This window comes from Salvia hispanica, chromosome 2 (genome assembly GCF_029641045.1).
Source record: "Salvia hispanica isolate PSC_SH4W2 chromosome 2, Shi_PSC_v1, whole genome shotgun sequence".
Taxonomy (NCBI): Eukaryota; Viridiplantae; Streptophyta; class Magnoliopsida; order Lamiales; family Lamiaceae; genus Salvia; species Salvia hispanica.
The window spans coordinates 11,555,604-11,571,102 of NC_142693.1; the positions used below are offsets into that span (position 1 = coordinate 11,555,604).

The window sequence follows — 15,499 nt, forward strand, 5'->3', positions numbered from 1 at the left end:
TATATTCTTAACTTCGAAGGGATGAGAATTCCTTCATTCACTAGTGCAAAGTTGGGCACGAAAACAACAAAATATATGGCTAATCTAATCCAGCGATACCAAGAGATTCAACGTCGTATTTCCACAAGTAAATCCATAGAATCCAGTTGTCATGCCATTAAGTAACCAATATCTATCCTTTGAGGGAATTAATGAATCTTCCTTAATTAGACAATTTTTCTAAAGCCAGGTGCGTGTTGACTATAAGTGTAGCTTAAGTCATCCAATGTTTCATGTGACATATATTTGTTACAATATTCTTAACTTCGGATGGACGAGAATTCGGTTCATTCACCGATGCGAAGTTGGGCACGGAAAGTGTAATAGCAAACACGGCAAAATATATGGCTAATCTAATGCAACGATGCCAAGAGATTCGACGTCATATTTTACATGTAAATCCACATAATTGAGTTGTTGTGCCAGTAAATTAGCAATATTAATCTTGAGATAATTAATGATTCTCCAATCAAATAAGATAATTCATTTTAAATCATCCAATGATTCATGTGATATTTAGTATTTGTACTAATCTATCATATTATCCACTTTAAAACTAGTTCAAAAATGAGATAACAAAACATCTTCAGAATACAAAAAATTAACAACTCACGAAGCTCACCACGAGCTTCTCGGCGTCAACAGACGATGGTGCCCAGCAGCCCAGTGGTGGAGACGACGGAGAGAAGTGGCGACCGTGGAGTGACAATTATCTTTTGCGTTTCAATATTTAAAGCGTGTACTATGTGTGAGTCGATTCTGTGTTATGGGACCATCAGTAGTCTAGTATAACATAAATTTTTGTACTCGAGGGTCCACAAAAAGTAGTTCCATTTGTGGACGATATTGGTTTTAATGAGAAATTGGTAAAATAAGAGAGAATGAGAAAAAATAGGTTTAGTAAAAGAGATGGAGATAAAAAAAAGGTAGAATATGGGAGATAGGTAAAAAAGTGGGTAAAGTATGAGAGGGAAATTTAGCAATTTTAGAAATGACAGTACTATTTTTTTTTGGAATACTAAAATGACAAAATGAAACTTCTTTTCGTGGACGGAGGGAGTATTATAATCAGTCACTACAATAGAATAATATTAACTGACCGTCTTATCCAAAACTACTAGTAATCTAGGCTTTCCTCTTATTTTTATAATTTTGGTGCTTAAGATATAAATATCCATTAATTAATTAAATTTTGCTATTGACTTTAATTAATTAACCTGTCCACCCCCACTGTTTGCTTCCAACCACCCCGAATATAAAAAAATTACCCATGTTTGCCCTAAACTAAACCATTAATATATATTCCGACCTTCCGTTTTTGAATCTTGGATCTGCCACTGCTCTTATCTTTCTGAAATTATAAGATATCTTGCTTTCTCCTCTTATTCTACGTACGCTCGCGTAAAATTTAGCTCCGATCGTATAATTTTCTAGGAAGTTATCCTATAATTAAAAATTTTCTCGCCTTCATTTCAAATAAATTGGAAACAGATGTAAATATGATCAACATGGCAAAGAAATTTTCCAACTAATAGTCAATTTCCAACGGATAGTTTAACACTAGTGAAAAGTGCTTTGGAAAAAAGCTCCTGTTGCTTGTCAACTTTTCTCTTCATAAAACACCTACTTTTTTCGTTAATTGCATCGATCTATTCGTTGCTAATAGTCCCAAAATAAATCCCAGATCTATAAACATTGAACTTAACAAAATGATGCAACCGAAAACAGTGCATTCGACCTCATTTAAATGAAGAAAACTTCTCAAACGAATCTATCATATAACTATGTGATTCAATACACTTGCCACTTACAAAAAGCATATCGTTATTAGTTAATAGATGCAAAGATTAATTATCCATATTTTTTTTTATTTCCAACACATAATTTAGTTACAAAACGTTTCATGTAAGTTTGAATTCTATCATATCTAGCTTTCTTGACATTAAAGCAACACTTCTCGAATGGCTAGTTAATTAAGTCGATAAAATTGTAGTACTAGTTGATATGTTAATAAAATTACAATTAACCCTTTTAAAAATGAAACCTACACACAAAGGGATTATAGTATACATTCAAGAACTACACACTAACCAAAAGCAAATCTGGTTTATGACAAATCTTTCCATTACCATTATTAATTATTTTAAATTTTAATCCAATTTTTAGATTCATTCGAGCTGTCGGTGTCCCTCCCTTTTCTTCTGTTCCCACTTTCTCTATTTTTTTGGCACTTTTCATACCACAAAAATTTACCTTTTTTTAGTGTTGAGCACTTGAGGCAGCTCGCTTGCTCAGTCACAGCTTCAAGACAAGAACTGTATATACAGATTTTATGTATTAGTAGTAAGATTCACACCACCACACACATTCATTCTATTATTGCTTCGTGTCCTGACCTGAAGTAGAAATGCAGCATATGCTCAATTCTGTGGTTTTGTGACACTCCTATGCTCACCACTCACACACACACACACTCATTATTTTTCCAAGATTCTTGATTTCTACTGTAATTCTCTGATAGTACATGTATACATGCAACTTAGATAGAGAGAGGGGAAAAAAGATCCAGTTTTGAGGTTGATTGGAGAGTTAGATGTGAGAATGAGTTCATCTTCTAAGTGGGTTTTTGGGTTGTGCATTTTGGGGATTCTTGTTTGTGGGGTGGTGAAATGCAGTGTTACTTATGATAGGAAGGCCCTGATAATCAATGGGCAGAGAAGAATTCTCATTTCTGGTTCCATACATTATCCCAGAAGCACTCCTGAGGTACTAGATATCTGATCTCTTTTCTACAACATTCTTGAATTTTTATGTGAAATGGAAGATCTTGGTGCATAGTTTCAGGGAAGTTTGTGTTTGGTGCAATGCGTTAATTTTTTCTTGTGTTTTAGATGTGGGAAGATCTGATAAACAAGGCTAAAGATGGAGGTCTTGATGTGATTGAGACTTATGTGTTTTGGAATGCTCATGAGCCTAGTCCTGGCCATGTACCTCTCTCTCTCTCTATCTCTAAAGAATGTTGGTTTTCTGCTTTATTTTGCTGAACTTGGGCTTAAATTTGTGTTTGGTGAATGCTATTTGTGTGTTTCAGTATAACTTTGAAGGAAGATATGATTTGGTGAGGTTTGTGAAAGCCATTCAAAAAGCAGGATTATATGCTCATCTTAGAATTGGGCCTTATGTTTGTGCAGAGTGGAATTTTGGGTAAGAACTGAAGTTTTTCTTTGCTTAGACAGGCAGTGGAGATCCAATCACTATATTCACTCACACACACACACAGTTTCAAAGTTTTAACATTCAATTTACCACTGTCTTTAATCATGCAAATACACACAATTTCAAAGTTTTAGCAGTGTTTTTAACAGGTCTTAGTTGCAGAACTGTTGATTTTTCACTGACAATGTCTTATGTTGACAGAGGATTTCCTGTTTGGCTGAAATATGTGCCGGGGATTAGCTTCAGGACAGATAATGAGCCATTCAAGGTTTGAGTTCCCTGTCTATTACAGAAACGGGAGTGATTTCTGTTATTGGTCAGAATCTGTGTATAAAACTTATTTGATGGCTTCTATTGTGGTAGATGGCAATGGAAGGTTTTACTAAGAAGATAGTCGACATGATGAAGGCCGAAGATCTGTATGAATCTCAGGGTGGCCCCATTATTCTCTCCCAGGTCCGTCTTTTCACCTCTTCAAAGTGTCACTCTTCCACGTATTAATCTGCTATAGCATGGATTTTTAATTAGTTATGTTTTCAAGTTCTAATTAGACTGTTTGCACAGATTGAGAATGAGTATGGTTCACAAGCGAAGCAACTTGGCGAGCCTGGTCATCAATATGTGACTTGGGCTGCAAAGATGGCTGTTGGACTCAATACCGGTGTTCCTTGGGTGATGTGCAAGGAAGATGACGCACCCGATCCTGTGGTAAGAACAAAAAATGAGGATCAGCTTTTTGTTTGACATTCTTGTTATACTATTTACAAGAATTTGACTGGGCATACTTAGACGAGGCATAACATTATTACTTGTGTGCAAGAGTTCGAAATGAAGTACACATTTATATTTTGAAGCTATGTTATGCTTTTGGTAGATCAATTCGTGCAACGGGTTCTATTGCGATACTTTCTCCCCAAACAAGCCTTACAAACCGTCTATCTGGACTGAGGCTTGGAGTGGCTGGTGGGTAGTTTCCTATTTTTTTTTTTATCTTTCTCTATTACTTAAGTAACCCAGCTATCAATGCATTTCACCTTTTTAATCACTGTCTTGAACCAATAATTAGGTTTACGGAATTCGGTGGACCAATTTACCAGCGACCAGTTAAAGATTTGGCATTTTCTGTAGCTAAATTCATCCAAAATGGGGGTTCATTTGTCAATTACTACATGGTATGCTTTGATGGTTACCATCTTTTAATAATCACCAAACTAAATTGTTCGTATTATCTTGAAAAATGTCTTCGTTGCAACATTTGAGTTCATTACGCTGTCTGAACAGTATCACGGTGGCACGAATTTTGGGCGCTCTGCTGGAGGCCCTTTTGTAACGACAAGCTACGACTATGATGCTCCACTTGACGAATATGGTAACCATTCATTGATTTGAAACTCTATGTCATCCTAAGAACATTATAAGCTGCCAAACCATTTTGCAGCACTAGTTTCTAGCAGGTGACTAATGGATGCCATAAGACTCAATGTTTTATGATAGCTGAACTCGATCCGTGATTCTTCAACGTTTTAGGTTTGATCAGGCAACCTAAGTATGGTCATCTTAAAGAGCTGCACAAAGCTGTTAAACTATGTGAGAAAGCTTTGGTTTCAGCTGACCCCACTGTGACTTCACTAGGAAACCTTCAGCAGGTTTTTACCTATATTCCACGGTTTGTTGTTGCGTTTTCATTTTTTGATAAATTTCCCTGAAAACTCAACATCTTTTTCAGGCTCACGTATACTCTTCAGAATCTGGAGATTGTGCAGCCTTTCTTGCAAATTATGATACTAATTCTGCGGCAAAAGTGATGTTCAATAACGTTCATTATAGCCTGCCTCCTTGGTCGATCAGCATCCTTCCCGACTGCAAGACCGTCGCCTTCAACACAGCCAAAGTATGTAATCTCAGCGAATTACTCAAAATTTGGAGGAAATACTAACCTACATAAAAAAACTGGAAAATAATTATGAACCAGGTTGGAGCCCAAACATCGCAATTGGACATGCTGCCAAGCAACAGCAAAATGTCTTCCTGGGAAACGTATAATGAAGATTTATATTCTTCTGACGACGGCTCAGCATTTTCTGCTGTCGGTCTCTTGGAACAGATAAATGTTACTAGAGATGCTAGTGATTATCTTTGGTACACAACTAGGTGAGCTGAAAATCTTGGCTGATTGAGTCTCACCTTTCTAAGATTTACTGCCTCGTGATGTAGTTAACGTGTTAAGTCTCTTTCTACAGCGTTGACGTTGACTCGTCAGAGTCCTTTCTTCGCAGTGGAGATCTCCCAACTCTTATCGTTCAGTCAGCTGGTCATACTCTGCATGTTTTTGTGAATGGAGAGCTTTCCGGTAGGCCATATATGGCAGTCTTTCTGATTCTATAGAGATTACGATAGCTTGTTTTTTCTGTTATTAATAGCTAATGTTGGCTGCCACAAAAGGTTCTGCCTTTGGGACGAGGGAGAAGAGGAGATTCACCTTTCGAGGGGAAATCAATCTTCGTGCTGGATCGAATAAAATTAGTCTCCTCAGTGTCGCAGTTGGACTTCCAGTTAGTTCCGAATTCTCCCTTTATAATTACCAATTTCATTTTAATTTGGTCCGTGGTTGTGACATTACTAAGAGTTTTTTTAGTTCAGAAATTGTATTGAGTGTCCAAATTTTCAATTGATCTCTGGATACATCACTTCTCCTCATGACTGCATTATTCTCCATTGCAGAATGTTGGTGGACACTTTGAAAACTATATGACCGGAGTCCAGCCTCCCGTTGTATTGCATGGACTCGACCGGGGAAAATTGGACTTGTCGTGGGTAAAATGGACATACAAGGTTTACATCTAGCATCTCAGATTCTTGCAAGTAGAGATTTCGTCGTAAAAAACATTCTCGTGAACTCTATTCCTTTCGAACAGGTTGGACTAAAGGGAGAAACGATGAATCTCATCTCTCCAAATAGCATTTCTTCTGTTGACTGGACAAAGGGTTCACTTAGTGCACAGAAAGATCAACCTTTAGCATGGCATAAGGTAAATCCCCCACAAAGAATTCACAAAAAAGTATCCAAAAGGTAAAAATTATGTTTTCAAATCTCAAACTCTACTACTTTGCAGACGTACTTCGACACACCTGATGGAGACGAGCCACTTGCTTTGGATATGAGTAGCATGGGAAAAGGTGAACTGTGGGTCAATGGCGAGAGCCTCGGAAGATACTGGACAGAATACGCAGCTGGTGACTGCAACGGCTGTAGTTACGCGGGCGTCTATAAGCCTCCCAAGTGTCAAATTGGTTGTGGAAAACCAACTCAAAGATGGTAACTGACCAATTTTTAGAGCACTGTGATCTGTTTTCTGTTGAACTTTACTAATCAGAAATGCGTTCAGGTATCATCTACCACGGTCATGGCTAAAACCAACGCAGAATCTCCTCGTGCTTTTTGAAGAACTTGGAGGTGACCCGAAAGGGATCACTCTCGTCAAGAGGTCAGTGACGACAGTTTGTGCAGATGTCGCTGAGTATCATCCAAACAGTAAGAGATGGCAAATCGAAAGCAATGACAGAACACAAGTGTTCCACCAACCAAAAATTCACCTTCACTGTGGTCTGGGGCAGTCCATATCTTCCATAAAGTTTGCCAGCTTCGGAACTCCTTTGGGAACCTGCGGAAGCTTTCAGCAAGGAACATGCCATGCTCCAACATCATATGACATCTTAGAGAAGGTGCACTTAAATTTTGCTCATAGAATTTCATCCCTAGATGAGTTATCTACTCTACCAAACATGCTAAAACATCAAAAAAAGCTTAAACAGAGTCTCGTTCTAAATCTAAACGATTTTATCTCTCCCAATCTTGCAGAATTGCATAGGGAAGCAAAGATGCTCAGTGACAATATCAATCTATAACTTCGGGAAAGATCCCTGCCCCAACATTTTGAAGCGCCTCTCAGTCGAAGCAATATGTGCCCCTCGAAAATAATGCATCTATCGCGGAAGCAAAAGGTGGATAAAAGGGATCCAGTTCTGCTGTGTGAAGCTGGTGTTATTGCATACCTGATTCAGATTGCATAGCTCTAGGTAGGTTTTTAAAAAAAAAAAAATTAGTTTGTAGTAATGGGAATGTTAACCAGGAAATTTGCTATTTGTTATCTAAGTGTAGTAGGAGAAATAAAATTCTAGGCAACTATGTAGCTTGAATAAAAAGCATATGCATTTATTGAATAAAATATCAACATTAGTATGCAAGAGAAATAAAAATAACTGATTAGTACTAGCATATTTCTAGGCAGTAGTAGCATTGAGGTGCTTAGCAATAGTCTGCTGCAGCTCTTCTTTCTTTGCTCCTACAATGGTGTCCAAGATCTTCCCTTCTTTGAGGAAGATGAAGGTCGGCATCGCCTCCACTGCCCAGTCACTAGCAACCGACTGCGGAAACATGAAAACCACAACATTATAAACATTGAAGAGGAATGAATAGTAAGTGTTGGTCAAAATTTACCTTCAACTCATCAATATCCACCTTGAGGAACATCACTTGAGGAAACTTTTTAGCCAACTCCGCGAAGAAAGGAGCTATGAAGCGGCACGGTCCGCACCAGGAAGCAGTGAAATCCACAACTACCTGCATTCAGAGGTAAATGAGATGAACATAGATCAACTAATTTGGAAACATGCATAAAAATAAACATAGAACTTCGACATGCAACAAAATCAAACCTAGAATTCACACATAAATCGGAAAAACTGAAACTGAACCAGATCTTAAAAATCAAAAAATAAGTTAACAGATCTCCAATCGTCGAACAGTCCAGATATAATCAAATCATGCAAAAGCAATAGATTGAAAAAAAAAAATCGAATTTGAAGAAAAACAGAGAAATAAACGCACCAACTTCTTATTGTCGATTGCCTTCTGAAGCTGGTCGGTCCAGGTAGCATCAGTGTGGCAACCGATCACTTGTCCTTCAGATTCCGACGTAGACATTTCTCCAACGTTCTGATCACTTAGATTTAATGCATTATATAAACGCATATATTCCACCTGGATTTCCTTTCTTTTATTTTTAATTTCTTTCCTATTACCTCCCTAAAAATCTAAACTTTCTATTTTTGAATCCTTAAAATCTAAACTTTCTATTTTTGAATGTGAAACTTACTTCGCATACTTTTTCTCATAATTGTACATTAAAATCCGTGTTATTTCAAATATTTATGTTTTTCAAGAACGGAGATAGAACAAAAATAACAGTAACTTTAAATATCTTAAAAAATTTAAATTTAATTGAATTTAATTAATTTTTTATTTATTTATTGTATTATAAGTATGTAGCAATAAGAAATAAGTGATATAGAAAATTTATGCAAAATTATAACATGAATTCGAGCTTGATACGAATTAATTATACAGTATTAGTAAAAATAATAGTATTAATACTATTTTTCTTAAATTACAAATATTTAAGTTAAAATTTTAATTTTTTTTATAGTATTACAAAATCATTAGTGTGGAATTTATTTTATTAATTAATATTTATAGATCAATTTTTAATATAAAATATTTTAAAAAAAGTTTGATTATGTACTTACAATTACAATTGATATTGGATGTAGTAGAATCATGTCTTAATATTATTATGAATTGTTGAAGCAAATTTATATGGGATTACGATGATAGCTGTCCTATAATTTCGAGTAGATAGTTAGAAATTTTCTAGCTATTTAATTTCCATGCAAATATATATAATCGGGGCGGGTTAAGCCATTTACTACGTGAACCGGGTATGAATTTGCAATCCGAAGTCGAGTTGATATCGCGACCCGGTTATATACTGAAGAAGCAGTGAGCCTTTGAAAGGAAGACGATTCAAACGTTGCTGCTTTGCAATTGATCCATTAAATATTCATAATTATTTACCAATAATCAGGAACAATTTTTGATTAAAAATGAGGAAGCGAGATTTAGCAATCCTGATGCTATCGGCTTTCGCGATTTTCTTCTCTCTCCAGGTATGCTCTCAATTTCCATGGAGCTGGTTAGTGTGTTACTCAATGTTGATTGATGAATGTAGCACGAGGGTGATTTCTCCTTCAAAGAGGCGTGGTTCCATCTCTCCGATGAGTATCCTGTCAAATACGAGGGAGACCGCCTACCGCCGCCGATAGTCACCGATTTGAACGGCGACGGGAAGAAGGAGGTTCTTATAGCTACGCACGATGCAAAAATTCAGGTATTATTTGGTACTCAGTATTGATTTTTCTCTGCAAACTGTCCTCCTGCTTGTGCAGCTGTGCGTATTAACGTCGATGAGATGATAGTGTTATATAGAAATTTTTTATTCAAAAGAATGAGCAGCAGCTATACTAAAATGTGGTTTAGAATTTGCTAGAGACAGATGTCCACCATGATGTGTTGCTAAACAAACCAGCTTTAGCTAACATCAAAAATGAATTTCAGTTTTACTCGTTAAAGGCTAATTGGCGTCCGGTTTGAGAATTAACTGTATGCTGATTATGCAATTAGGTTTTGGAACCCCATTCAAGACGTGTGGATGAAGGGTTTAGTGAAGCACGAGTGCTGGCAGAGGTCTCTCTTTTGCCTGACAAAACCCGCATAGCTACAGGGAGGCGTGCTGTGGCAATGGCTACTGGAGTTATTGAAAAAACCTACGATAAAAGGGAAGCAAGGAAGCAGGTGTTAGTTGTTGTGACATCGGGGTGGTCTGTTATGTGCTTTGACCACAACCTCAAGAAGCTATGGGAAGAAAATCTACAGGTGCATCAGAAGATTTGCATTGCTCTCATGATGGATAACCATCAAATGTACTAGTATTTTAATTATATGAAGTTCTGCTTCCCATTGTGCACTGATTACAATTTTCTTTTCTTCTGGCAGAAAGATTTTCCCCATAATGCTCATCACAGAGAGATTGCTATCTCGGTTAGTAATTATACATTGAGGCATGGAGATGCTGGCTTGGTGATTGTTGGTGGGAGAATGGAGATGCAGCCTCATGTTTGTTTCTTATCCTTTTGAGTATATTTAAATTGTTTATGCATAGAGCTCTAATTGGAATTCTTTTTTCCCTACCAGAATTTTGAAGGCAATCTGTGTAATGTTTTTATAGCATATGTAATCACTCTTGAGAATTTCCTGGTTCTTTTAGTTCTTATTATGATAAAGTTGAGCTTACTTAATCTGTTAATCATCAGCATTTCTTTTATTTACTGAAAAGTTCTATCATTACTCCCCTTTGAAATTTTATATTGTCTAAACATGCAATTTTAATGTTAGGATGTTTTATGAATGCTTGGTTTTAGGTGACTACTATCTCTTTACTTGGTACTTTATTCGAAATTTCTAATTGCTTCTATCTCTATTTGTAATCCCAGATGCATATTGATCCTTTTGAGGAGATTGAGATGGCTGAGAAAAAGGCTGAGGAACACAGAAGAAGTGCCACAGAAAAGGATGTAAGAACAGTCATGATGTTGATACTTAAGAAATTATGTTTTTTATTTTGTTGAATGGATGAAGAACCCAAAACAGTTGATCTAGGCTCTAGCTACAAGAGATACAATATCTGTATGTTTTTTCTAGGTACCCCATAATTAGTTGTCTCTCAGTTTGCATGTTTTGTTTCTGATCAATTTATTACTTTGCATGGATTATGTATACTTATTCTTTGTGTTTTCAGGAGTCTGAAAGTGCAGGAACAGTAGATTTACGGCATTTCGCTTTTTATGCCTTTTCTGGTCGGAGTGGTGAACTGCGATGGACCAGGAAAAAAGAGGTAAGCGTTTATTTTAACCAATATACATTCTTTTGATTGATCGATTCCATTTCCTAATACAAGTTTTTTGTGATTCATTAATTTCATTCTGACTAACAGTTACAAAGATCATAATAGTAGCATGTGTAACAAAATGCGCTATCCGTTTTTCCCTCCCACCTCTTATTTGTAATGCGTCCTCAGGCTGATATAAAATTTCCTGTCTTGCAGAACATCGAGACTCAAGCATCTGATGCAGCACAATTGATTCCACAGCACAACTACAAACTCGACGTCCATGCGTTAAATACCCGCCATCCTGGAGAGGTTAGACACTATTTAAAATTTGACTAAGATGCTGATGATTGATACATTTTTCGGTGAAGATGATTAATTGCTCCCATGACTTCAAACTTGTTGTCAAGTGTATTTTGGAGAGAGTATGAAAGTTGATTTTTTTTGGGAAGGTTTTGGGGGATGAGGAGAAGTTAATTATTCTCTGCTTATACCACTTTATTTACTCGGTATTGCTATTTGTGATTGTGACACATCAGAAGTATGGACAAAGTCTTATTGCATAAATTCACATTCTCGTGGAGTAATAATCATTTCAAGTACATTGAGATTTTATATGTATGGCCTGTGTAAGAGAAATGTCATTATCTGTAAGATATTCTTTCAGTTCTATTGGCGTAATTGATGGATAATTTATTTCATTGTTATCTGCTGTAGTTTGAGTGCAGGGAATTTAGAGAATCTATTCTGGGGGTCATGCCACACCGTTGGGTAAGTTGGGTCTTTTTGTTCTCTCATTCCCAATGCAAAATATATTACTGTATGATAAAGTCCATTCATGATCCTGACAACTGTGGATTGTATCTTATCAGGAACGTCGGGAAGACACTATGCTAAAGCTGGCACATTTCAGGCGTCACAAGAGGAAAACACTGAAGAAATTACCTGGCAAGACAACTAACTACCCTTTGCACAAGCCTGAAGAAAAGCAATCTCCTGGAAAGGATGTGACAAAAAAGATCTCTACTGTCATTGACAAGACAGTTAACATGGCTAAATCAGCAAAAACAAAGAAAGTGAGATTTCAATATTTCTTTTAGTATTTATTTTTTAATTTCCTTTTTCTTCTCATTTACCCACAGGTAACAGTAAGATGCTTGTAGTATGTAGACCTTAGAGTACACTGTGTTGTTGAGAAACTTTTTTCTTTACACATGATGCATAATCCTATAATCATTAAGTAAAAGGTTTTGTTAATGTTTCGGGTTCCAAATAATAGTACATTTTAAGGAAGGTGTTTGCTATGATCATTTAGTTGCTAGCAAAGAGGTTGGGGATTTAATGGGTTTGATATGGAATATTGAAATCCCTTGAATGTGCACAGTTGCAGTTGCTGATAATCATTTCATGTTACATTGGCCTTTTGACTGTACTCATTTTCATATTTTCTGATCACTTGATTTGACTCTGCAGAATATGCCTTACATACCTACCATAACAAATTATACTCAGTTATGGTGGGTACCTAATGTTGTTGTTGCTCATGAAAAGGAAGGGATTGAAGCTGTTCATCTGGCATCTGGGCGCACACTATGTAAGGTGAAAAATCAGAGATGGAGAAAGATTCGTTCTTAGATTTCTATAAAATCTCATAATACGCACATGCATGAAGAGTACGATAATTTGGAAATTAAAGCTTTTGTGTGCTAACTGCTAGTGCTGAGTATATTATTGAAGCTTTTTTTATGTATGGGTGGGTAACATAATGTTCTGGGGTATATTTTGATGTTCACTGTTTATAGGAGAAACTATAATTATCGGTGAAGGTTCAAGTGATTTTGTTGTGATTCAACTGTAGCATCACAACTATTTCTAAAAATTCATTTCCTAGAGTAGATAGAGATTACTTAACTCAAGCTTTTCTTGTATGCCTTGTTTTCTTTGTACCTCATGACTTCATGTATTGATTTTGTAATCAGCTGCATCTTCAAGAAGGTGGACTTCATGCTGATATTAATGGAGATGGTGTTCTAGATCATATCCAGGTGATCTTTTTGCCTCAATTTCCATTGCCTTTATGTTTTCCATGATAGCAAAGAATGTGATGCTTGACACCCTGAATAGATGGACTTCTGTTTTAAATGATAGCAAATAATTTTTTCATCTGATATTTTTTAGGAAAATAGTTGTTACATCTCATGTTGCCTTCTTTTCATCTTAACTTCCAAAGAGTTTTAGCTTTTTTAAAGTTGATTAAGTAATTATAATTAGGAACCGATACATATGAAACAGCTATATTCAGTTCGGCCACATTACTTCTTAGCTATAAGCTGTTTTCATCATTTCAACCCTAGTTGAGGGTGGTGCCTAATTCTTTTTCGTGATGGCTAAAGGATTATGAAAATAACTAATAGGATTTTATGATTACCAGTGCATTAATAATTTAATATAGAATTTAGACTAATCAAAGTGGTTTTTTCATGTTATTGATGACTCTTTCTGCGTTTGGTCTCACCCATAAGGCGGTTGGGGCAAATGGTGCTGAGCAGACTGTTGTGAGTGGATCCATTGAAGTGCTGCGCCCCTGTTGGGCAGTTGCTACATCAGGCGTCTCAGTTCGGGAACAACTTTTCAATGCCTCTATATGTCATCATGGCCCTTTTAATCTATTCCAACATGGGGAGTTCTCTAGAGGTTTTGGTCGACACCCAGATTTGAGTTCTTTGGAGGTTGCAGCACCCATTATGATCCCAACAAATGATGGCCACAAGCATCGGAAGGGAAGCCATGGTGATGTTATCTTCCTAACAAATCGAGGCGAGGTATGCGGAGCTGTCTCTATGTATTTAATTCTCCTTTCAACTTACATGCTCCCACGGATGAAGTTTCTGTTCATGTCATCAACATGTCTACGGTCGTAAAAAGTTTGGAACCTCGAATTCACCTGTTCTACTTCTACTAAATATGCAAGAAACTTCCAAATATTACTCGGATTAAAAATAAATTACATATGTTTCAGGTCACATCATACTCTCCAGGCTTGCACGGGCATGATGCCATTTGGAATTGGCAACTCCTGACAGGCGCTACATGGTCGAACCTTCCATCTCCATCTGGGATGACAGAATCTACCGTCATTCCCACGCTAAAGCCATTTCCACTACGCCAACAAGACAGCCAAGTTTTGATTCTTGCAGCAGGGGATCAAGAAGCGGTTGTGCTATCGCCCGGTGGAGCTTTGCTGACTTCTGTGGATCTCCCTGCACCTCCGACACACTCTTTGGTTTGTGATGACTTCTCAAACGATGGACTGACAGATCTCATTCTCGTAACCTCTAGCGGGGTGTATGGTTTTGTCCAGACAAGACAACCAGGGGCTTTATTCTTCAGCACGCTCGTGGGCTGCCTCATCGTCGTGATGGGAGTGCTATTTGTCTCCCAATACCTAAATTCCGGCAAGGGAAAGCCTCGTATGTCGTCACAGCCACTCTAGCAAACCTCACTAGCAACACAGAAGATGGATTTTCCAACTTCTCCCTGACTAGGTAGCTAACCTCACTAACAGAGACGCCTGAGTTCAGATTCGGCATTCTTGGACTGGTGAGCTTTTACAAAATTGCCCATGAATGATAGAAAAATCGATATCTATATGTATAAATCTGTTTTTTGGAGTTTAAATGCGTCTGCAACGGTTATGCAACTGTTGTTCTTTTGAAACAGATTTTCGAGGCGATTGCTTACTAATTAATGAACTACGTTTAATCATCATCTCTGTTGTTATGCTCTTCTTTATTGGCAATTAGTTTATAATTTCATAGTTGAACTTGAATTTTTTTTTCTTATTTTAAATTTAAAAGCAAGGTCATTATACTTTCTTATTTTTCGTTGTTATCATGATCCAATTCAAAATGCTCTTTTATTACATTCTGCAATTTTTTTGAAATATGTGAGTTTAGAAGCCAACAAAAAACTCAAGACACATAATTATGCGAGTATAAAATCCCATTACATAATTATTTTTAAATCTCATTGATTCAAAAAAAATTAAAAGCTAACACTCACAAATGAACAATTAAAAATTATAATAGACATTAAATCAATATCCTTAATTTTCTAATTTTATTTCAAATTTATTACTAATATTAATTTCACTAATAGACTAAAAACAACCACTTTAACTTTATTTATTCTGATAGGGCACATCATCGGTATATATTGGATAAATGAGTATGTTATATTGCTAACTCACCCTTAAATTACCAACGGTATCAAGCATTAGATCATCAACTAAGGGCATATCATTCAGTCCCAATGTTAATTAGGATATTAATATTATTTAACAATAAATTAGTTATGACTAACTTTTAAAAATTATCTCAAAACATTAAATTCATATTACTATCTCAAGTTAAACTATGTTTTCACACAACATATTAAAAAAATGTAATTTCATAAGAATT

At 36.4% G+C, this 15,499-nt stretch overlaps 3 protein-coding genes across 3 annotated transcripts; 2 read left to right on the forward strand and 1 right to left on the reverse strand.

Annotated features, from left to right (window-relative positions):
- The first annotated feature begins 2,279 nt into the window (after positions 1-2,279).
- LOC125205182 (beta-galactosidase 3) lies at positions 2,280-7,528 on the forward strand. The gene is made up of 19 exons (XM_048104011.2): positions 2,280-2,805; positions 2,931-3,026; positions 3,131-3,243; positions 3,457-3,523; positions 3,619-3,711; positions 3,820-3,963; positions 4,130-4,218; positions 4,322-4,427; positions 4,537-4,624; positions 4,783-4,901; positions 4,982-5,146; positions 5,228-5,406; positions 5,496-5,605; positions 5,698-5,807; positions 5,977-6,087; positions 6,171-6,284; positions 6,369-6,571; positions 6,642-6,978; positions 7,115-7,528. Exons 1-19 carry the CDS (start codon positions 2,641-2,643, stop codon positions 7,232-7,234), a joined length of 2,529 nt encoding a protein of 842 aa, XP_047959968.2. The 5' UTR covers positions 2,280-2,640; the 3' UTR covers positions 7,235-7,528.
- Positions 7,448-8,243, reverse strand: LOC125205210 (thioredoxin H1). The gene is made up of 3 exons (XM_048104036.1): positions 8,144-8,243; positions 7,754-7,876; positions 7,448-7,680 (listed from the first exon to the last, which is right to left on the reverse strand). The coding sequence occupies exons 1-3, from the start codon at positions 8,237-8,239 to the stop codon at positions 7,537-7,539; spliced, it is 363 nt and encodes a 120-aa protein (XP_047959993.1). The 5' UTR covers positions 8,240-8,243; the 3' UTR covers positions 7,448-7,536.
- An 853-nt stretch (positions 8,244-9,096) lies between these two features.
- Positions 9,097-14,807, forward strand: LOC125193897 (uncharacterized). Its single transcript, XM_048091868.2, has 13 exons — positions 9,097-9,261; positions 9,324-9,482; positions 9,776-10,027; positions 10,148-10,267; positions 10,645-10,725; positions 10,950-11,045; positions 11,256-11,351; positions 11,757-11,810; positions 11,912-12,115; positions 12,513-12,638; positions 13,019-13,084; positions 13,562-13,861; positions 14,059-14,807. Exons 1-13 carry the CDS (start codon positions 9,199-9,201, stop codon positions 14,530-14,532), a joined length of 2,091 nt encoding a protein of 696 aa, XP_047947825.1. The 5' UTR covers positions 9,097-9,198; the 3' UTR covers positions 14,533-14,807.
- Positions 14,808-15,499: the final 692 nt, after the last annotated feature.